The 23412-nt window shown below is 40.8% G+C and overlaps 1 protein-coding gene and 1 pseudogene across 19 annotated transcripts in view; both read right to left on the bottom strand.

Annotated features, from left to right (window-relative positions):
* Positions 1–23412, bottom strand: part of LOC147012133 (neurexin-1-like) — a 1392023-nt gene that overhangs the window by 1118180 nt on the left and 250431 nt on the right. For 13 of the 19 annotated variants that reach the window (XR_015052060.1, XR_015052059.1, XM_085858522.1 and 10 more), the window contains 2 exons: positions 16968–17269; positions 15696–15740 (listed from right to left, as the gene is read on the bottom strand). Coding sequence is in view for 17 of the 19 variants with exons in the window: in XM_085858522.1 (XP_085714648.1) it covers positions 15696–15740; positions 16968–17269 (347 nt within the window). In the remaining 2 variants the exon portion in view is untranslated. The remainder of the gene's footprint in view (positions 1–15695; positions 15741–16967; positions 17270–23412) is intronic. The other 6 variants (XM_085858517.1, XM_085858518.1, XM_085858527.1 and 3 more) reach the window with 2 other exon arrangements.
* LOC147012134 (signal recognition particle RNA) lies at positions 12389–12529 on the bottom strand (annotated as a pseudogene).

Here is a 23412-nt window from a genome sequence, read left to right as displayed (position 1 = left end):
AAATATATTTTGGTTTGAAACTTCCAAAGAGAAATCCCATGACCTTTCTAAAGCCGACTCAATTCATATAAAATAATCAATTGTTTTAGAAACAGCACAGGAAACTCGAGAAACAGCACAGGAAACTTTAGAAACAGCACAGGATACTTTAGAAGCAGCAAAGGACAAAGGGAAACTGCAATCGCTCATACGCTGCTGAGATTAAAAGGTTAAAAAAAACCTCCAACACAGCGCCACACACCATGGAGCCACACACCATGGGCCTGGGTGTGAGTTCAGTACAGCAACCCACAAATCCCATGCACCACACACACGGAACCAACGTTACAGGCACGTGCGCGCGTGCGCACACACACGAGGAGTCCCTTTAAAAAACCAAATCTACCCATTTATACCACATCCCTGAGTGCTATGTACCTCTTCATGCTTGCACATGCAGCAACCTCCCCCCCCCCAGGTTGGCTCACTTCAGGTCAGATTTGTACATGCTACACTTTGGGGAAGCAGTCATGTGGGCAGAGTTGCACTGTAAATCAAGAACTCCATTTCTCACTCTCCCTCCCTGTACTTTTCTTCCACCTCCCAAACCCCAGAACTGCCTCTGGCTGCAACTTGCCCTCCGTTCCCACCTTATGTTTGCCTGTGTTGTACTGCACCTCCCAACAGTGACGACTCCATCTACATCTACTGTACTATTTGTGTAATGTGTGGATTCGAGGAAAATTTGATGTTAGAGTAATACCTAGTAGGTTTATTGTTTCACATGGTGTAATTGCCGAGCGTTTAAAAGAGATTGGAGAGTTGAGAGGAGTTTTAGAGAGAGATGAGAAGAGATAAAGTTTTAGAAGGATTAAACATAACTTGATTACATTTGCCCCACTGGGAGATCTTGTCCAAATGCGAATTTAAAGAGGCGGCTGTGATGAAACGAGATGCAGATCGAGTGAGGAAGATGGGGCAGATGGGAAAGACATGGAGGAATGTAATGTTGAGTCATCAACATACGAGTACATTTGGTTATTTGTGGAAGAAAGAAGGTCATTGACAACAAGAAGGAAGAGTGTTGGAGACAGGATGGAACCCTGAGGGACACCGCTGTTGATAGGGAAGTGGGTCGATGTTGAACCATCAACAATTACGGAGACAGAGTGGGCGGAGAGAAAGCACAATATGAGGAAGCAGAAAGAAGGAGGGAAGCTGAAAGAGGGAAGCTGAAAGAGGGAAGCTTAGACATCAGACCCCGATGTCAACTCTGTCAAAGGCTTTCTAGATATCAAGGCCGACAACAAAGGATTCGCCAAAGTCTCTGAAAGTAGAGGCCCAGACATTTGTCATGTAAGAAAGGATATCGCCTGTAGATCTTACCTTGGAGAAGCCATATTGGTGGTCAGGTAAAAGACTGTGAGATTCAAGATGCTTGAGAAAATGTGAATTGAGAAGACATTCAAAGATTTTGGAAACAGTAGCAGTCAGAGCATTGGGATGGTAGTTAGAAGGGTTTGAATGATAACCCTTCTTTAAAATAGGCATGTTTCCAGGAAAGATGATAAGTTTTGGTTTTTAAACAAAAACTAAACAAACGAGCAAGCACGGGTGCAAGTTCTGAAGCACATTCCTTCAAGACACGGGGAGGAATGCCATCTTTGTCCATAGGCCTTGCTTATGTCCAGAAAGAGGAGTATTTTTTTGACTGCATGAAAAGAGATTACAGGGAGGGACATAGGATTGGCGAGAGGAGTATCAGAGGGAGATGGAATGTTAGAGTCATCCAGTGTGGAGTTAGAGAAGAAAAGAGAACCCAAAAGAGATGCTTCATCGGTCGGAGAGAGAGCGATCGTATCATCGGAATGGAAAAGCGAAGGAAAGGTAGAGCGACAGAAGTTATTGGAGATACTTTTAGCTGAGGACTAGAAAGATCTATTCGTGGAAGAAGATGAGAGGTTGTCAGATTTCTTTTGAATGAAGGAACGCTTTGCTTCATGAATAACATGTTTGCAATGATTTCTGGCAGATATGAAAGCTGAATGCGAGTCGGAGGAAGAAAAGTTTTCCATGTCCGACGTGCGGCAACCCTTGCACGAATGGCTTGCAGAGCAGGAATTATTGAACGAAGAATTGGTAGGAGAGATCGATTTGAAAAAGAAGGGGATATAAGCCTCCATTCCTGCAACAATAACCTCAGCTACACGTTCAGCAGAGCCCGAGGAGAGGCAGCAATCTTTCCAGGGAAAGTCAGAGAAGAAGTTTCGTAAACCAGCCCAGACAGCATTATTGAAATGCCAATACTGGCGTTTCGTCGGAGCAGTCGGTTGAGAAAAAGTGGTGGTAAGTAAAGTGATGTTCACAACATTGTGGTCAGAAGAACCAATTGGAGGTGAAATTGTGTAGTTGTGATGCAACGGATTGGAAGTGAAGAATAAATCCAAAGTATTGGTGGTGTGGTCATGACAATCTGGGATATGGGCAGGGTGGGTGATAGTATGTTCCAAATCATGAATAATGGAAAATGTAAGAGCTTCAACCCCCACCAACAATCCGTGTGGGAAGATTTCAGCCACTCCCTGTGGTGTACATTGAAGTCTCCGAAATAGAGAAATTCTGCTTGAGGGTGTTCAGATGTCATGGCCTCGTGGCAAGAATTCAGATAGTCAAAGAAAGCTACAAAGTTTATAGAATTGGGAGAGCAGTAAGTGAAACAGTGAAAGATAGTGATGGTCGGGAGACTAATCTTCAGCCAGATGACATCAACGTTTGGAGACTCGAAGTCCACAAGGCGTAGAGCAGGCACGTTGATGTTGGAGTAAACACAGACTCCTCCTTTGAAGTGGAATCGTGAGTAAAGGTTGTCGTTCAAAATTTCAAAAGATTTAACACGAACATCAGGTGACAATTGGGTCTCTGAGAGAAGCAAGATATTAGGAGAGGAGCTTGCTAGATTATGCTCAACAGAGGAAAGATTCTAAGAAAGACAACGAATATAGGTGAAATTAATTGAAAGAGTCGCGTTGGTTCAAAAGGGTTTTGGGAGGGACCGATACTACTACTACCTGAGCATCCCCTCTCGTTGGCAACAGAGACAGGCAGGTCACCAGAGACTCTTCGCACCACGTAATGCCGGGAACAAGGGACCATTAACTTTTCGGACTTTATCCTATTTAATTGGAGGCTGTCTGAGGGAAATGAGAGGAAAGATAAATAAAAGAGAGAGAATGTGAAGTGAGGAGTGAAAATGAGTGAGTAAGAAAAGTGTATGATGAAAAGTGTGTGATGTTTGTTTGCAAGAAAGAGAGATTAAAGCTCGCCCGGTAGGTATAGTTTGAGTGAGACAGAAATAAGACCAGCAATCCTGACACGGAGAGTGTAAGATGGTTCCGGGCACCGCTTTAACGCTCCTCAGTCAGAATGGTAGTACTACCCTGAGCGGTTACCGTCAACAACCTACTACCTAAAATTTGCAAATTGGGTCACTAAATTCAACCAAATATTATGTTTGAGGTCAACATCAGCCAAAAGGTCAACAGAGGCCAGATTTCTAAAATTGTCAATTTTCATTGCATTGACTTAAAATTTGACAAGCATTTTAATATCGGCTCACTGAATTCAACCACGTATTATTTTTGAGGTCAACGGAGACCAAAAGGTCAACATAGGCCAAATTGCTAAAATTCTCAATTTTAATCCGATTAATTTGAAATTTGAAGAGCATTTACATATTGGTTACTGAATTCGCTCACCTATTATTATTGAGGTCAATACAAGCCAAAAGATCAACATATGCCATATTTCTATAATTGTCAATTGACAACCGATTGACTTGAAATTTGAAGAGGATTTGCATATCAGGTCAATTAATTCAACTACCAATTATGTTCAAGGTCAATAGGTCAACATAGGCCTAATTTTTAAAACTGAAAGATAGCGCCAAAAACTTTATGAATCATGATATCTCAAAAAGTTGCGGATAGGTTTTGACAAAACTAGGTGAATGAGTTGTTTCGGTGACAATAAGAACAAGTGGATTATATTTTGGTTCAGATCCAGGCCATCAGTGGAATACAAAACATAAACTGTTTAGCCTGGTGGAGGTATGCACTCTACCAAGTGCTGTTCTTCTTTGTTCTGTTTTGCCAAGTGTCGCTCTATGATTGATTTTTCATTTGTCTTCTGTCTGTATTCAATCGCCTCCAGATGGCAATTTAAAACCGATATTCACGAAACTTCAGGAAAAGGTAGAGTTGGTCATAAACAAAAAACCTGTTGATTTTTAGGTCAAAAGGTCAACATAGGCCGAAGATCAACAACATTGTCAAATTTCTCAAATCAGTTTTCATCTGATTGACTTGAAATTGGAACAGGATTTGCACATTAGGTCAATTAATTCAAGCACCAATTACTTTTGAAGTCAACCAAGGCCAAAAGGTCACCATCGGAACACATAAGACCCATTAAACCCCTAAAACCATATAGACCACATTAAACCCTTTAGAACCTTTAGACCCTGAAGACCCCAAAGACTCTTCAGACCACAAAGACCATATAGACCCCCATTAGACCCTTTAGACCTGTAAATACCATTGAAACATACCCTGAACTCCCCTTCAAACTTTTAGACCATTCTAGACCCTTTAGACCTTTTAAGACCTTTTAGACGCTTAGACCACTTGACCCTTTAGACCCATTTTGACACCTTAGATGCCTTTCGACCATTTAGACCCCTTAAGATCTTCCAAGACCCTTTGTACAACTTGGACTCCTGAAGACATTTACACCCTTTAGACCACTTAAACCACTTGACCCTTCAACCTTTAGATGCATTAGACCCCTTTAGACCATAACTCCTATTAGAAAATACGATTTTGATTTTTCGACCCCGTTATGTATTTATTCATATGCAGCCTGTGGCTGCTTGGCTGAATTATTTTTGGGGGGTGCGGCTCTGCCGCTGTTGCATTGCCCCCATCAGCAGCTAGCTGGTACACATTTTGCCAACATCGGAAGGACGACAACTGAGTCGACCCACCTTGTGTTAACTCAACAGCACAACAGGAGCTTGAACTCAAGACCCTTGGATCTTAAGCCAACCACCTTAACCCTTAAGCCAATACCAGGTGTTTTTAGACCCCAATAAGACCATTACAGATCATTACAGACCCCTATAGATCCTTTGGACCAGTTAGATCTTGAGACCTTCACATCCCTTGGACACCTGAGACCCTTTAGTCCTGTACATCCATTAGTCTCCTTTGGATGCACACAACACAAACATCAATGGAGTCTTTTTGCAATATACAGATGACTTTTTCAGCAAGTAATGTGCAATCACGAGCAACCCAGAGGGTGGGTACTCTGGTTAGTTGAACATAAATTGCATATTGCATTCCTGAATTGTTTCACCAATCAAAATGTAGGTCAGAACGGGTATGGGAGTATGTGCCGCAGCAGCGCGTCACGTCCACTTTCTACTGGTATTTCAGGGATCTCCGTCTGGCCATCCCCCAGGCAGATGCCAGGCGCATCCCCATGTCCTTGAGATGCCGATCAATCTGCTGCTACCACGAGGTATGTGGTCGGCCTGTTGGCCTCCTTCACTCACAAGGCTTCCTCGACGAGAGCATCTGTTGAGCAGGATCAGCATCAGGAAAACAAGTCACATTTCCATACAGCCGCAGATGACGCTCATGGACTATACAGGTAGCTAATCTCATCTGAGTCTCTGTCAGCAACTTCTCATTGGGCACAAAGTCTGACCAGTGATAGCCAAGGATTCTTCAAAGAGACCTGGTACCAAAGGAGTTAAGTCTCCATCTCAGATCCCTGGTCAGAGTCCAAGTCTCACAATCATAGAGCAAGACCAGAAGCACCAATGACTTAGACTCGGACTTTCGTCCTCCTGCATAGATACCGACAGTGCCAAACCCCACGATCCAGTGAATCCATGACTCTCCAGCCCCAACACAGATGTATATTTACCTCTGGCTAACAAAACCGAGAAGCATTTTGTTTTTGAGATATAAAGCTCAAAGGGTCAAAGATCAAGGTTACAAAAATCATCAATTTTCATTCGATTGACTTAAATTTGTACAAGGTTTGCATATCAAGTCACAGAATAGACCATAGACCATGTTAGACCCTGAGACCCCCAAACACCATGAAGACCCCATTAGACCCTTTAGACCTGTAACTACAGAGACATGACAAACGTAAATAGACACTTTAAATTTATTCATTTCATCTGTATAACGCAATTTTAATCAATGATTTGTACTAAAATTCGACTATTTCTTTGCCGAAATGAGTTATTGGGTCTTGTACGACAATTAACTATGCCTCAAACCCAGGGAGCCCAATAACTTTCAATTTTCAAAGAGGACGAATTGTTGGCCATTGGGAAAGGTAGCATCAGCTCGTGTCAGATAGCTCAGAACCTTGGCATTCTGCTTTCTATGGTCAATCTGGTGATTGTGCAATTCACGAGGAAGGCAAGGGATGCAGAGCTTCCCATTCTGATCACCCTGGGCCCTCAGAAAGGTGTCTTCAAGCTGTCAAGCGGTCCATTGAGAAAACTCCCCATTGCAAGGCAGCAGATGTTGCAGAGGAGGTCCAAGTTAGCTCAAGAACCGCCGTGCAGTACGTTCATCAACTGGGCTACTATGGGAGAGCAGCGAGGAGAAAACCTATTCCTAGACCAGCCAACATTCAAAGGAGAAAGAAGTGGGCTGACGAGATGGCCACCAGACCCTTGGAGTTTTGGCAAACTGTAATTTTTTTTCAGATGAGTCCCAATTTGCTCCATTTTCTGACAATGGACGTGTATGAGTCCAGAGACTTCCCAGTCAAGAATTTTCTTTGAATCGATTGCAGCCAACTGTCAAACACGGTGGTTTTTCAGTGACGCTGTGGGGAGCAATCTAGAGCGCTGGTCGGTCAGAGCTTGTGGAGTGTGTTGGCAACATTAACACTACAACACACATTTCTCTCCTTGAGGATGGACGTCTACCTGTCTTCTCCACTGAGAAGATGGTCAAAAACAACACTGTTCATGGAAGATGGAGCTCCATGCCACACTGCAATAAAGACCAAAAAATGGCAGGACAGAAATGGGATCAAGTGGCTTCCATGGCCAAGTCATTCTCCTGACATGAATCACATTGAACACCTCTGGGCCATATTGACTCGAGCTGTGCGGAAAATGTCCAGGAAACCAACATCATGGGCAGAATTGCAGAAACCTTTTGAGTGAAGCCTGGGCAGAAATGCCACAAGAGAAAATTTCTGAACTTGTGAGTTCTATGCCTGAAAGAGTAAAAGCATTGAAATCTGTAAAATATTGGTGTCTGTATTAAAATGGATCAAAATTCCTACAAATGTTGAATAAATAAATTCTTTGAAAATCAAGGTGTCTCTTTACTTCTGTCATGTCTCTGTACTGTTGGAGCATACCATCTAGACCTTCAGACCCCTTCGACATTTTAGACCACTTTTGAGCCCTTGGACCTTTTGAGACCCATTGGGCCGCTTTGATCCCTTGACCCTTTCGACCCATTTGAATACTTTTGATCCCTTTAGACCTTTAAGACACCTTAAGACTTTTAAGACCCTTTTAACTCATGAAGACATTTAATTACATCCTTTAGACTGCTTATACCCCCTTGACCATTCGACCTTTAGACCCAATGAACTCCTATATAGACCCTATAACTACTATTAGAAAATATATTTTCCATCTTTTGACCCCTTAAGACCCCTATATTCCATTATAGACGCGCAATAGACACTTTGGACCACTTAGACCCTTTTGACATCTTATTAGGCCCTTCAGACCTGAAGACCCATTAGACCCCTTTAGATGCATACCATACAAATATCTACAGTCTTCATGGAATAAACAAACTCTACTTTTTCAGCAAGTAATGCACAATCTCTCACCACCAAAAGAGTGGGTACTCTACTAGGTTGAACATAAATTGAATATTGGTCACTGAATAGGTTTAACAATCAAATCCGAGAAGCATATTGTTTTTGAGGTCAAAAGCTCAAAGGGTCAAACGTCAAGGTTGCACAAAATCATCAATTTTCATCTTATTGACTTGGATCACCAAAATTTGGTTACAGACTTGGTTCACCAAAAATTAGAACCATCAATTTAGTCTTTTTGACATGTCAACGGTTTCCATGCCACCAATTTCACCCCCATTATAATCAAATTAGCAGAAGCCCATGGTAAAAATACCATGACAGAAAAAAAGGAGGCCTTATATTCTCGCACTGGTTTAAGGAGCTCAAAAATGGGAGGTTCAATAAGGAATACCTCTCTTGAGGTGTTGTACACACCTGCCACTGAAAGAAAAGAGAGGGTTAAATGAGTTGAACAACTTTTTTTTTGTCTGTATTGTCGAGGCTCGTATGAGAGCGAACACAATGCACAGCAAGGGGGGCACGAGGCAAGAGGGGTGGGAGAGGGATGGACAAAACAGTGGGAAACAGAGACATGAGGAATCTGTGGAAGGGAGAGGGATGGGCGGGGAACACGGGGTATACAATATGGACATTACAGGGACTTTCAGGAAGGGAAGCAGGGAATTTGAAGGAGGTAGGTTGGGGGGGATTAATGGGGGTAGAAAAGATCGAGGTTTTGGATGGGGAGAGATAAGAGGTGGTGGTGAACGGCTGTTTTGAAGGCCTGGAGGGAAGAATGGGATTAAAGAGAGTGCGGGAGTTTATTCCAAAGACTGGGAAAAAGAGGAATGAAAGAGTGAAGGTGAGCAGTGATTCCTGATTTTGGTAGTTTTACCAGAAGGGGGTTTCTGGCGGACCTTGAGTGCCTTGCGGAAATATGGGGGGGGGGGGGATATCACAGACGGAGCAGGGGCGGCGAGACCAGAGAAGAGACGGTAGAAGACAGAAAGACCACCGACCTGCCTGCGGTGAGAGAGTGGGAGGCCCAATGACTCAGCCTCACTGCGGGAGATACCATTGATCCTAAATACCTTGTTTTCTACAGCGTGAATCTGAGAAAGGTGAGAGGCAGGAGCACCAACCCAGAGGGGAGTGTGGCTGTGGCTAGTGTGGGGAGTGCTAGTGGCTGAATAACATAATCAAGGAACCACTGGTTGCATGGATGACCCACAAAATATGTAACGGAGAAGCAAGTCAATACCTATGAATTTTTTTCTTTTAATCCATGAACAAACTTTGGTACAACATGGGTGATAAAGGTTGTGGTCAAGTTTCATCAGAATTGTGTGTGTGGTTTCGGAGAAGAAAGCAAATACATATTTTGGGGGGCAATCCATGCGTAGAACCCCTAAGACCCCAATTGCTTTTAATGTCATGAACAAACTTTCGTACATCACGAGTGATGAAGGTGGTGGTCGAGTTTCATAAAAATTGTGTGTGTGTTGTTTCAGAAAAGAAAGAAAATGCATATGTTGGGGGGCAACCCCCCATACAACCCCTTAGGCCCTGACATTTTTAATGTCATGACCAAACTTTAGTACATCATGGATGATGAGAGTTGCATTCCAGTTTCATCAGAATTGTGTGTGTAGTTTCTGAGAAGAAAGCAAAGACCTATTTTGGGGGGCAAGCCCCTGTAGGCCCCCTTCGAGCTCGATTTTCTTTTAATGCCATGAACACACTTTGCTACACACGGTGATGAACGTTGTGGTAACGTTTCATCGAAATCGGATATGTTGTTTCAGAGAAGAAGTTGCAAGTATTTGTGGATGGACGGACAGTCGGACGACGCACCTTCCCATAAGCTCCCCAGAACTACGTTCCAGGTGACCTAAAAAAATTGGGAGGATCGAGGAATCCCAGTCTTGTGGCACCCACACTGTTGTCTATACACCACCCAGGTTCAATTTTTTTTGTCTGATTCAAAAAAAATCATAATTTTCCTGTAGGTGTGGATTAATTTGAAAAATCTTTTACTTAATTTTTTTTCTCTCCGAGGAGCATTTCCATATTTCAGGGTGGGTCAGACAGACAGACAGCATTCGCATATTACATACGAGTGGGGCACTCGTGGGAAACCCAGACACATAAACATACATATTTATAATAAATATTGGATGTGATCAATAAATATTGGATTCCATCATTAGTCCACAAATTCAATATATTATGTACAACGTTTTTCGCAATATTGTTTAATTATATAATTCAATTATAAATGAACAGGGAACAAACATTATAAATATATGTGGAAACATTACACACCCAAACCAGGAATCAAATCTAGGTCCTCTGGTGAACTGTACTAATGTTCTACCATATGAGCTATCTGGGTGACCCACCGGCTGAGCATGCAATTCTGAGCAATCATTGAGGTACCAAATGGCACCTGATAAGAAGAAACTAGAGCCACTTGCGCAACCTGGTTGGACAACCGAGGTGTAAAGTTATAAGGTTCACCAACAAAGACTGTAGTCATCCAGACTGCAACACCTCTTTCAACCAGCCATTACCCTGACCAGCTGTATGAATCACCAAGGGCAAATGAAATGATACATGGCAACCAACATGCATTTCCTTAGACTGAAGGAACTGTCTGGACTAGATTTGGACATCTTTTGAAGCGTCCAGTGTGGTACAAGTGAAGACCTCTCCAATCACACCATTTCACAGCACATGAGCAGTATAAACAAAGAACAGGTGGTGAACCCCAATGATCATTCAATAGTGTCATTGTGTGGAAAAGAAACATCCGAATTGTGAAGTCTGAAATGTTCAAGACTGTATTCCATATGACAAGGCCATAGCATCATCATCCACAGCCATGCAAGAAGCTAGGACTCTGTAATTCAGAGTTATTCCACACTGGCAGCCGAGCAGGGTTACCTGGCATTGCCCATTTCTGTTCCAATCCTGTTAGCATTCTGAAGAAATCAAATTTTGTTTTTTTTCTATTTTTTTGTGAGGGTAAAAAACATTTCCCTACACCCACTAAGGAATGGGATCAGGGATCATATCGTATTTACAAAGCTACAAAGTATTTACAAAGTTTTTCATATAGCTGAGGCAGGTATCGAGTGATTTTTTTTAAATCCAAAAAAACCACCAACTTTTTAATCAAAATTTTCAAAAAAATATTTTTCTTGAAACACTACTTGGCACTCACTGATGAATTTCTGAAAGCTTGACGAAGATCCGTTTGGCCGTTTCTGAAAAACAATGGCGATACAAACAGACACACAGACAGACAAACATCTCTCTTATAGTATTGATGATGCAAAACAATTGCTTCATCGCGGTGTATTCTTTTATTGACGAGGGGGGTGTAGTGATAACAACAATAGCTTTCCATAGTTAAGTGTAGGTATATGAGACACATGAAGGAAATGACAGTTTGAGAGGACCAGAGCAGTACAATGTAAGGCACCATGCTCAGTATCTCAGAATAAAGTTAGAATCATACCTGTACCTCTGATACCAGTGTCATCCAGACCCCATTGCTTTACTGACACTCAACTCCTTGTATGTGTTTGGTATGTGTATTTTGACTGCCAGTACCCCATTCACACCCACCATTCTGAAAAGTTGTTGCTTTCTGTTGTTGAGCTCTTCCATAAGCCTACACTTCCAGATAGAAATGATATTAGTTTTACAAAGTACATTATTTGCATTCAATTTTTTAAAGGTTGACTGAAACGGTTTGGAAAACCTGAAATTAAATTTTGTGCCAGATAGTTGCAGCTACCTTCAAAAGACTCAAGTGTTGAAATCAAAGTGCATGATAAGCCCTGGGATATTTAAAACACAAGAGCAGCAAAGCCTTTCCAGTCGATATTATGCAGACAATTGCCACGCACAGTACATTATGGATGACCTTTCCCAAAAACCGAAGACAATGACTCACAACTGCAACCACTGACTGAGGGTCTGTTATACCCTATTAAATGATGACTTTTCTCATCCACTTATTCATGACTGGGCACTTTTGCTTTCATTAGCCGAGACCCCACTCAGTTCAGTGGGAGATAGGGTTTTGCATGGTGTGTGTGTGTGTGTGTGTGTGTGTGTGTGTGTGTGTGTGTGTGTGTGTGTGTGTGTGTGTGTGTGTGTGTGTGTGTGTGTGTGTGTGTGTGTGTGTGTGTGTGTGTGTGTGTGTGTGTGTGTGTGTGTGTGTCCGCGTGCGTGCGTGCGTGCGTGCCTGTCTGTCATTTTGTCAATAAATTATAACATTTTGCATTTGAGATTTTTTCATCAAATTTTCAACAAACCCTTTACTTTGAAAATATGGAGAAGTTGTTGTTCTTCTTTCGGCTGCTCCCGTTAGGGGTCGCCACAGCGGATCATCCGTTATGATCCGCATACTGATTTGGCATAGGTTTTACGCCGGATGCCCTTCCTGACGCAACCCTGGTCACCTCTTACGACACAGGGATAAGGATTGGGTTTCGCCATGATTCCGGGCTGCCCTACACCCTCTCATAGTGTGGCCCAGCGCAGAGAGCCCGTCCTCAAGCGATCCTCCAACCCAAACCTCCGAGTAGCCGGATTACAGGCACACGCCACTACGCCCGGTATCTTTGAAAATATGGAGAAAATAAATTGATAATTGGGTCAAAATGTCAAAATGCAAAGTCACTAAGTACATATTGACTTTATTAGCCAATCTGCCATATGTCAGTGTGAGATGACCCGGTTTTGGAATCACTTCCGTGTTTCTTTATTTTGTTTGCTTGCATTTTGAAATGCTTTCTAGATTAATCATGCAATGACAATTTCATATATATATATATATATATATATATATATATATATATATATATATATATATATATATATATATATATTATTCAATCGTCATCATGGCTTTGTCAGTTTAAAATAATTAAAAATTAAAATCATCTTGGAAGGCATTCCTCAGATGTTTGGCTTGATAAACAACTGGCAATATTCTTGTCTACTTTCCTTCAGCAAATTACTCTGTCTTGATGACATACTCTGATAACCCATTTCAGCATATGGGATTCCCCCTTTTTTGGCTCTTCTCTAACACTGGAGATACACTGTACATTGAAATAATAATTTCCCCTTTTTCAAAAATTTCCATTGCAAAAATGCGACTTCTGTTCTAATGGCACAAGGAAACTCATTTACCACTGGCAAGAATGTTACTCTGTCTAATAGATACAAAGAAAAGAGCGAACATCTGTGCCAAGATTAAGTAAGGAAGTACTATTCCCTCATGGTTGGAAGAGAAAGTTTTTGCAACCGTCAAAACAATTGCACAACGAAGTAATTGCTCTAAAAACAGTTGTGTGGTCGAGTATATTGTAACAAATATTGTGCAATTTTCAAGCATGCTGTTTGGTTCTTACCCCACACACACGAAGTGTAAAGCAGAGTTAAGCAATTGCTTCATTTCTGTCTGTCTGTCCTATCTACAAACTTCAGTTCATGATTGAGGAACAACTTAATTTCAATTAAATGTTGGATTTTGAACATTAATCGGAATATGAACCAGAAAACAAACCTGTAGTTTAGCAGTACTTTGGCTTTGAATCCGTCTAAATGCGCATGCACAGAGAGGAGTGTGATAATATTTTTACTCTGTCTGTCTAGTGGTCGAACAAAATTGAAAATCATTCCAAACATGAAAATTACTGTCTTTAAGGACGTCATAAAGGACACAAACAACAGATACGAATAACTAATATAATGTGTTAAATAAGGTGGTATGCAAGACAAGCGGTAAACTTCCGGAAGTTGTTTTTCTATGACCTTTAAAATCTATATTTTCTTTCAATTGAATTATAGACTTGAACATTGTAGAGCACCAACTGTCATTTTTCAAAACACTTCCATTTAGCAGTACTTGGACAAAATATTGTGGCATTTTACATCATCACTATAATCAAATTTGCCACTCGTAGACCCCACCCATGTCCTTGTTTCTCAAGACAGTTTGGGTTAAGGTGTTCCATGAAGTCTCTAGTTGTAACTGTAGTGAGCCTATATGTATAAGTTAACTTATAATGCGAATAATATGCATATTGTGGAATATAAATCACAACAAGAGTAAGAATTGCTTTACAATACATGTCCCCTACCAGGAGACATTTTTAAAGTCCATAAAGGGCATAACTCTGTGAAAAATTGACGAATCACCTTGAAACTCGAACATGTTCTGAAACTTATCATAATAAAGCCATGTACCAAGTTTCAGTTGAATATGTTAAAGGGTATGGGGGGAAAAAAGTCTGAAAAACCACGGGTGGGATGGACGGACGGACGGACAGACAGAGTGCAAACCTATAGTCCCCTCAGGTAAAACTGATAGGGGACTAATAATGCAAGTAAGTTTCCTGTTCCAATGATGTGATCAAACCAATCATTTAAAATTACATCATTATTTGTGTTATTTCCAATTGTGACATGTTGCACAAACTTTAAAACAGTGCTAATGTATATGGATGTATTCAATATAATATAACTTACATCCCCAACACCTGAAGATCCAAAAGCATATCATCTTTAACTAAAATTGTTATTAATTAGATGTTACATAAAAACACAATGTTACAACAGATCAATGTAATCTGAGGTCAAACGCCAAAAATGTTAAAATGCCTTTAAAATGTTTACCTGGAAGAAAGCGAGGTTGAAGAAATTTGTATTTCTGTATGGACCTGTAAGAGCTTATTCCTGCTTGCTCCTGCCTGCATGAGTGAACAAACCATTGAAGGTATATTCTTCGCCTGATGAGCTCTTGTGCGGTAAAAGGTAAGACCTTATCTGAGCAGTAGCCATCTGCTTGGTTGGGGATTTACCATTGTCCTGGATAACTATTGAAAGGCTGGCTTTGGAGAGTTCAGGCAGGATTATCATCTCACTTGTCATTTTCTTGACCTTGACCCCAACATACTTTCCTTTACTTTCTTCCCATGACCCAGATTTAAGTAACTATATAACACAGAAATTCATCAATGGGTTCATAAATAAAGTAGAGATCACAAAAATACAAAAACTGGTAAGTTTTCCTGACTTCAAATTCTTAATGTAAAGAGGAAACATTGTTTTGTTTTGTTTTGGATAAAATAACAGGCATTATGACAACATGTTGTTTGGAAGGAGAATAAATAAACAGATTTCAATTTTAAGCAATGCCCTCTCAATGAAGCATCATCATAGTAAAGTAAGTATTGAACATTGAGAGTGTACACACACACACACACACACACACACACACACACACACACACACACACACACACACACACACACACACACACACACACACACACCTTAACACCAAGATTCAATTTTCTTCGCATATCTTAATGGCTCTCTTTTTGTACTGTTGAATCTTCTATGAGAGACACCCAGAGTGACCATAAAGAGGCAGAGCAGGAAGCTGGGACAGACAGTCACCGCCTCAATACCATGCCATGCATTAATGCCGCACTAAGCTCGCAATCAACAGGGAGCCAGAGGGGTGTTTGGGAATAGACAAAATGCGACAGCTGACGCCTCACGGTTGTTCTAAGGTGGTGGAAAAATTAGGAATGGAGCAACAAAATACACAAAGACAGTGCATGGAAGGAAATAACCCCAGACCCTCCTTAACCCACCGACCACCACGGATCTTATGAGGAGGTTAGTGATGGCTGGAACAAAGAAAAACAAAAAAACGAAGAAAGAAGCAAAAGCAAGGCAAACTCAAAATGGCAATAAGATGGTATCTACCGTAAGATTCTGTTTGTTTACCATGGCGTGTCCAATGCTTGAATGCTACGCAGAGAGGGGGAGGAAAAACGGAAAATATAAAAGTTGTAAACTGAAAAATTGTTACTCAAAAAACAAGATGGCAGCAAAGTGTTAGTACTTTATCACCTCCAGCTGTGAAAGAGGTTAGTAAATGATAAATTCATGAATGAAAAAGGTTAGTACTAGAGCTGGTAGTGTGGTTAGGCACAGCAGAACTAGCAGCGAGGCGGAGCGAGACACGGCTTCTGGGCGAGGAACACCACGCGCGCACACGCTGGATGTGCGTTTTTCCACATGATGTTTTAGCAAGCATTTAATGACTGATGAGAATCCTCAGTGCTAATGTATGTATAAATATATGTTAAATGTTACTTGCTTTGTAAAATACCATAGAGGGTTGCAGATCTGAAAAAGACAGCATGAGATTGTGGTTAGATTGTAAGGTCGGTGCAAGAAACAGATCTCGAATATCATGATCTGTGTTTTATCACTCTCCACATCCCCCACCTCTCTTTTAATCTTTACATTAGTTAGTTCAATAACAATTTAGACACATTGATATCCAATGTGATAAATTCACAATGGTTAAAGCAATTTAATCACTATTTGATTACAAACAATGCAATATGCATTATATTATCAAAAGGTTTTTATCATCAATTTATGGACAGGCTTTACAAAAGGCTGACTCATATATTTTTATTTTTTTCTACAGCTACCACTGCAATGGTTTTGGAAATTTGCATATTTGCAGTGTAATTCCTGATGATGAAAGCAACTTTCCTGCTGCTTCACAAATCTTTACTCATCATATTCCTGATCAACAGTATAAACTTGCATTGGCCATCTCCATGTCTCAAAATGGGATTATAGATCACCGCACTGCCACTGTCCACTAATGTGGACAGCCATCTCCCAGTATTAACTCAGTTCAGTTGTTTTTGCTTCTATAATTTTGATAATGCAAATGAAAAAAATGTTCTTTACAATGTTTAAATTGCCATTTGAAAAGTTATATTAGTCAATTTTTGGAAGAATAACATTATAAGTATAAATATGATAGCTGGTGCGAACGATATCAGTAAAAGTAGTAATGTTAGTAGGAGTAGAAGAAGTAGTAGTTGTAGGAGTTGTAGTTGTTGTTGTAGTAGTAGTAGAAGAAGTAGTAGTAGTGATTTCACTACATGATAGGTGGGCTGTGCCTAGTGCCAACAAAACTCCAACTCTCCTGTACCAGAGTAGCCACTTTACCTGCCGTAAGTTCCGTTCAACCTTCACTTGGTGCCAGCCGTCATCGTTGAACTTTCCTGTTACGGGTTCAACGAGTGCCTCAAATGCACCCGAGCCCAGGTTGATCACAAGGGACACCGCACCAGCCTTGAGTGCCAGATTTACGTAGTCAGCTGCCTTGCCCGTGTGTAGAATGAGTCCATTCCGTTGAAGGGTCTTGAACCATAATGAAATCTCATCACTGCTGCTCTGAATGGGGCTTGTTGCCAGATCATAGGAAAAGTACTCAGAGCCCCTGAAGGTCGCCTCACTTTCTTCCCTGTCTGCGATACAAGAAAAAGAACAAAAAATGAAGCATGCTCAGAGTACTATTTCCAAAGGGCAAGATTTAAAGGCTCTATTTCATGGAGGGAAATTAAAGCTCCAAAGGGAAAAGTTGATGCTATGTAATAATTTTGAAACTAATCTCAGAGATCTATGCTGTCTAGCCACCACAATCTTGAATTACAACTTGAATTAAATGTCTTCAGCATCTGCACAATCATTTTCTGCACCACCAATTGGATCAAAAAAATCATAATTTATATGAAATATATTTCACGACAGCCCCTTTTATAGGCCAAGGAAAACTTACTTTTAGGAATGTGATTGACTCTGTACCAGCAATTTCCAGGATAAATAGTCAAAGAAAACATTAAAATGTGGAAAATTTACAAACCCCAGATCAACCTGTGCATCTACCTCAAATTTAAATAAAAAACTTAATTATCCAACAAATAAATGATTAAACCTTCCTCAAACATTACACCTGTTGTTTCAACATTTTGTTATTAAGGAAATAAATTATCCCGATACAGCATATAAAATGGAATTCCTCTGATCTCAAAAATTTTAACACAAAATTATAAGATCTATAATGTGGTAATGAAGAACCATTAATGAAGAAATTTTAACAAACCAAAACATTCTGATGAAATTAAGTGAACATACTCCAGACTGAAAGGAAGGAATACAGAAGCTACTCTTGAACCAAAAACAAGATGCATAAAGTTGGAGGGCTCTGTAAGAGAAGCATTGAGACAAAAACCCATTCTTAAAATTTCTTAAAATAGTATCTTTTTATTGTTTGTTAGTGATGATTTTGAGCAGAGGAAAAACGGCAGTACGTGGATGATTTATCCTTATGACAGAGGCCCTCCTTCAACTTTATAAAAATAGAGAGATAGAAGTGAAAGATCCTGCCTATGAAGATAATGTGGAAGACCATCTTACATCATTTTCGTATTAATCTGGTTGCTATAAAAAGAGTTATTTATTCAGCCAAACCTCTCGCAAAGGTCAGCATAACAATCTACCTGAACTAACCTCAACAACTTAGATTGATATGGGATTTAAATGTATGCTATCCAAACAGGATATTTCAAGTCAATAAATTACTGAGAAAATGATATGAGGTCAGCAGTTTATAATGTGTTTTGAAATTATAATCTACATTTAAGAGATATATATGAAAAACTCCCAGATTATGAAAAAGCATTTCAAGGAATGGCCAAAAGGAGTTTTAATAATCAAACGATATTCATGGTTTACATGTTTTGAAAATCCACACCTTTATCAGCAGCAAGAAATATATTATAACTCTTCCAGAGGTAATAATAAATATTAAGTGGTAATCGATAAAAAGCTATAATAAATATTCCGAATAATGATAACAAAAGCAAAACACGGTCAGTTCCTGCACATATTTATCCAGCCAATTATTAGAATATCAAATGTAAGTTTGAAGAAAACAAATAAACTTTCAGTAAATCTGTATTCCCCAACAGATTCTAATGAAATTAGGATATTAAGAGTTTCTGGTAAAAATGTTTAGGAAAAAGTTTCAAACCAACATATCAACCTTCTCTGTATAAAATACTTTTAGGGCAATATATAACAAACATTTTCATGATTACTTCGTTCACAAAATTGTAATAAACCAGAGTTGGTGTCAAAGCCACCCAATGCTCGCCTGTTTATACATTTATCGTTTTTAAAAGACTCGTCTAATAATTAATATTTTTCATAAAGCATTGCAGTGAAGTCTGAGCCAAATAATTTTAAAGAAACATATGTATTGGTATATTGTAATCAGTAACAAGAGCGCAAGTGAGCACAATATACGCCCGAACAAGAAGGTATATACAGAATTGTGCTACTACATGGAAAGCAGCATCCTGGTTGCCATGGCAACCACTTTAGATGATGAACGTATGTCGGGACACACCGTCTCCACAGTCTGTACCTATGTACCAGATATGAAACGTGAAAGTAGAAAAGTTTGGGAGTTAGAGTGTGGACAGGAACAGATGGAAAACAGCATCCTGGTTGCCATGGCAACCACTTTAGATGACGAGGGTATGTCACAACACACCGTCTCCACAGTCTGTACCTATGTACCAAATATGAAACGTGAAAGTTGAAAAGTTTGGGAGTTAGAGTGGAGACAGGAACGGATGGAAAACAGCATCCTGGTTGCCATGGCAACCACTTTAGATGACGAATGTATGTCGCGACACACCGTCTCTACAGTCTGTACCTATGTACCAAATATGAAACGTGAAAGTTTAAAACTTTGGGAGTTAGAGTGTGGACAGGAACGAGCGGACGGACGGATGGACAGACAGACATATGGATGGACGGACGACCGGTATCACATAATACGCCCCGATATATATATATATATATATATATATATATATATATATATATATATATATATATATATATATATATATATATATATATATATATATATATATATATATATATATATATATATATATATATATCGGGCATATAAAAATAGTGTGGTAGATAAAAACATTAGAAAGGAAAAAATAACTTGCACCAAAAACTTTAACATTTTCACGCTCACGCTGACGCTGACACTGACACTCACGCTGACGCTCACGCCGGGGGTATCGCTATAGCTCTCTGTTCTTCGAACAGGCGAGCTAAAAATAGAAGAAGAGATGTTTGGTGCTACAGAACTTTAATATGCAAGAAAACAAACACGACGTGTTGACCAAAGCCTTTGGTGCTGTATTCCTCAGGGTTGAAACACAGCAAGAGAGTCAGTAAGTGAGAGAGTGTGCATATATAGGCTTATCTCTGTAAAATCAACAATGATTGGTTCATCAGTTATGACATCAATGGTAATCTGAGCCCCCATTGGTTGCCCACAATCATCAGTATCTCTGGATCTGATTCTCTGGAGCTGTTAGTATCTCTTGCTCCTATTATCTGGAGCTGTAGGGAGCTACCCTGGAAGTAATCGCAAACACAAGTATCATTCCAAAGATGTCAGAGCCACAGGTAATTCAAAATATCTCATTGTGTTGTTCGAGTTGGAGGAAAGGTGATATGATGGTCGAAAATATAAATAGTGCAAAGAACTGAACACAGGGAAATCACACCATTGTCAACATATGGTCACTTCTGGATGGCTGACTTAGGCCTCAGTCACATTTGCTCTACGGCGCGGATACAGCGGCCGTACGCCCTCTGAATTTACAGAAACGTGCGGCGGCCGCAGAGTTTCTGAGGTGGCCTCAGGGTGACCCTACACCATTTGGCTATATTTTACAGGCCGTAAGGTCGCCGTGGAATTATAACGCGGAGTTATAACTTTTTTCATTTCTACGTTCGCCGTAGCAATTCGACAAGCCGAAAAAAAAAAACTGGTAAAAAAAATAAAATAAACTAACCCATTTGTTACCGTCAGTCTGGCCGCACGTTCGCCTTAGGGCCCCCTGCGGGCACCTTGAGGCTACCTTGCATCTGCCTTGAAAATTCTATGGCCGCCGCAGAGCCGCCTTAGGTTCACCGTGCGACATCAAATCAAAGACCGTACAGCAACCCCACATTTTCGGTCTCCACAATTTCTAAGACCTAAGGCCGAAGTCACATTTGCTCTACGGCGAGGATACAGTGGCCATACGCCCTCTGAATTGACAGAAACGTGCGGTGGCCGCAGAGTTTCTGAGGTGGCCTCAGGGTGGCCCTACGCCATTTGGCTATATTTTACAGGCCGTAAGGTCGCCGTGGAATTATAATGCAGAGTTATAACTTTTTTCATTTCTACGTTCACCGTAGCAATTCGACAAGCCGAAACAAAAACACTGGTAAAAAAAAATAAAAAAAATTAACCCATTCGTTACCATCCGTCTGGCCGCACGTTCGCCTTAGGGCCCCCTGCGGTCGCCCTGCGGTCGCCTTGCGGTCGTCTTGCAGGCACCTTGCGTCTGCCTTGAAAATTATATGGCCGCCGCAGGAACGCCCTAAGGTCACCGTGCGACATCAAATCAAAGACCGTACGGCAACCCCACGTTTTCGGTCTCCACAATTTAGAAATACGCCATGCAACTCCCCGGAAAATAAAAACATATGTGACTGCTACATTGTGTGACCATGGAAATACTGCGGCCGCTGTATAATTGCTAATGGCCGTAGATTTTGGAGACCCCACGGCCGCCGTAGCAAATGTGACAGGCCTTAAGAAGGGGAGTGATCAGGTGTGGCTTGGTTTTGGTCATCATGGTGGCTTTTCCCACCGAAACTCGTGCTGATGGCCTGTCGGATTGTTTGAAAGCACATTTTTGACAGATTACAGGGGGATAAAACGTGAAGATGGCCAAAGAAAGCGATTTTACACACACACACATACCGGGCATTAAGACAGCAGCTTTCGATGCAAATAACGACGCATAATCCTATATCACAATTAATTAACCTCACACTTATGCTGATACATGCACTAAGTGAAATAACTACCACTAAACTATGCAAAATTATCCCTGATATGGTTTCCCCACTACAGTATAACAAATGCCATTTTTGACTTCAAATACGGCAAACAAAATAGGATATAGTACAGTTCATACTTAGATATTTTAACAGAATGCTCCTCAATCTTTCAGATTGTGAAAGGAAATTCCATATTGGACACTATTGCTTCATGGTGTCTTGTGACTGTGGCACCCTCCCCTGTTCTGTGATGCTCTGGGAAACACCCACCCACTCTCCAAAGCATCACGTATTTTGTGAATGACCACTCACTACTACAACTATAACTACTATGACTACAACTTTATTCTTCTTCTTTTATGGCCACAATTATTACCACGACCTTGTAGGGTTAAGCAGGGAAGCTTGGCACAAGTCTTTCATGAACCATCTGGCCAAACCTGACATTCCACTAAGATTAGAGCAGGAATTTGTAATTTGTTCATGGTGTTGGTGATAGCTTGCCTAATATTTGCGAAGGACACCATGAGATCTTTAACATCCAATAACGAATGCCGGCAGACAGGACACATGTTTAACGGCCATCTGAGAGACCGCACGCACACATTGATGAAGCACCCTGCCTGTGAAACACCGGGATGATAGTTTATATCTGTGCTGAAATTCAACCCAGAATGCAATATGTTTATGCAACTAAGAGGCCATCCTGCCAGCCCCACGACAACTACTTTAATGACCCCAAGTAATCCAACCTTCTTGTGGGCTCAGCATAGCAAGTAGATTCACACAATTCTCAATTTCATGAACCGGCTGGACAGGCCTGACGTTCGACTGAGCTTTTGACTGGAATTTTGCCAGCATTCTGGTGATAACTCACCTACAATCCTTGTGAAATACATGGTGGGATCTCTAACATCCTCCAAGTAATGCAAGTTGATGGGTCCCCAGATGAATGTCAATCCAAGAGAAAGTACACTTTGTGATGTGAAGCCCTATGTCTAAAATATCAATGCAACAGATAAGTTTATTGTCCGACTAAGAATCAAACTCAGAATAATTAGCTCAATGGTAAGTGTACGATCTCAGCATAATTCTGTCATACCGTCTTACCCAGTACATGATAATTGAATATTGTAAGGCACTCGGGAGTGCAACATCATTGATTTACATTAGGGTTGCCAATACTGAACACCAAGATAGTTTTATGTACATAGCAGCCATAGCCATGCCTACCGATCACTTTGCTGATAGGTTTAATCAAAAGACAGCATGTTCCACTTCACACTCTCTCACACACACACACACACACACACACACACACACACACACAAGCATTTAAAGGCCATTTCCCCTGCTAAAGCGGGGTTAGCCTTGAGGGCCCCATGACAATCTTCTCCACTTTACCCTATTTTCTGCATCTCCCCTTCTTAATCCCCTTGCCCACATTTCTTCTTCCACCACCTTTAGCCAAGTTTTTCTCGGTCTTCCCCGTCCTCTACTTCCGACTACACTCATTTCCAACACTCCTCTCACCCAGTCACTTTCATCCTTCCTCAACACATGACCCAACCATCTCAACCTGTTTCTCTTCACAACCTCCATCACAGACTCTATTCCCATCATCTTTCGCAAGTCATCATTTGTCTTCCTCTCTCTCAACGATACTCCACACATCCAC

This window comes from Eptatretus burgeri, chromosome 15, assembly GCF_056783735.1.
Source record: "Eptatretus burgeri isolate ZD-2024b chromosome 15, Ebu_testis_v1, whole genome shotgun sequence".
NCBI classification, from domain to species: Eukaryota; Metazoa; Chordata; class Myxini; order Myxiniformes; family Myxinidae; genus Eptatretus; species Eptatretus burgeri.
This window is presented reverse-complemented; position numbering and strand designations above follow the sequence as displayed.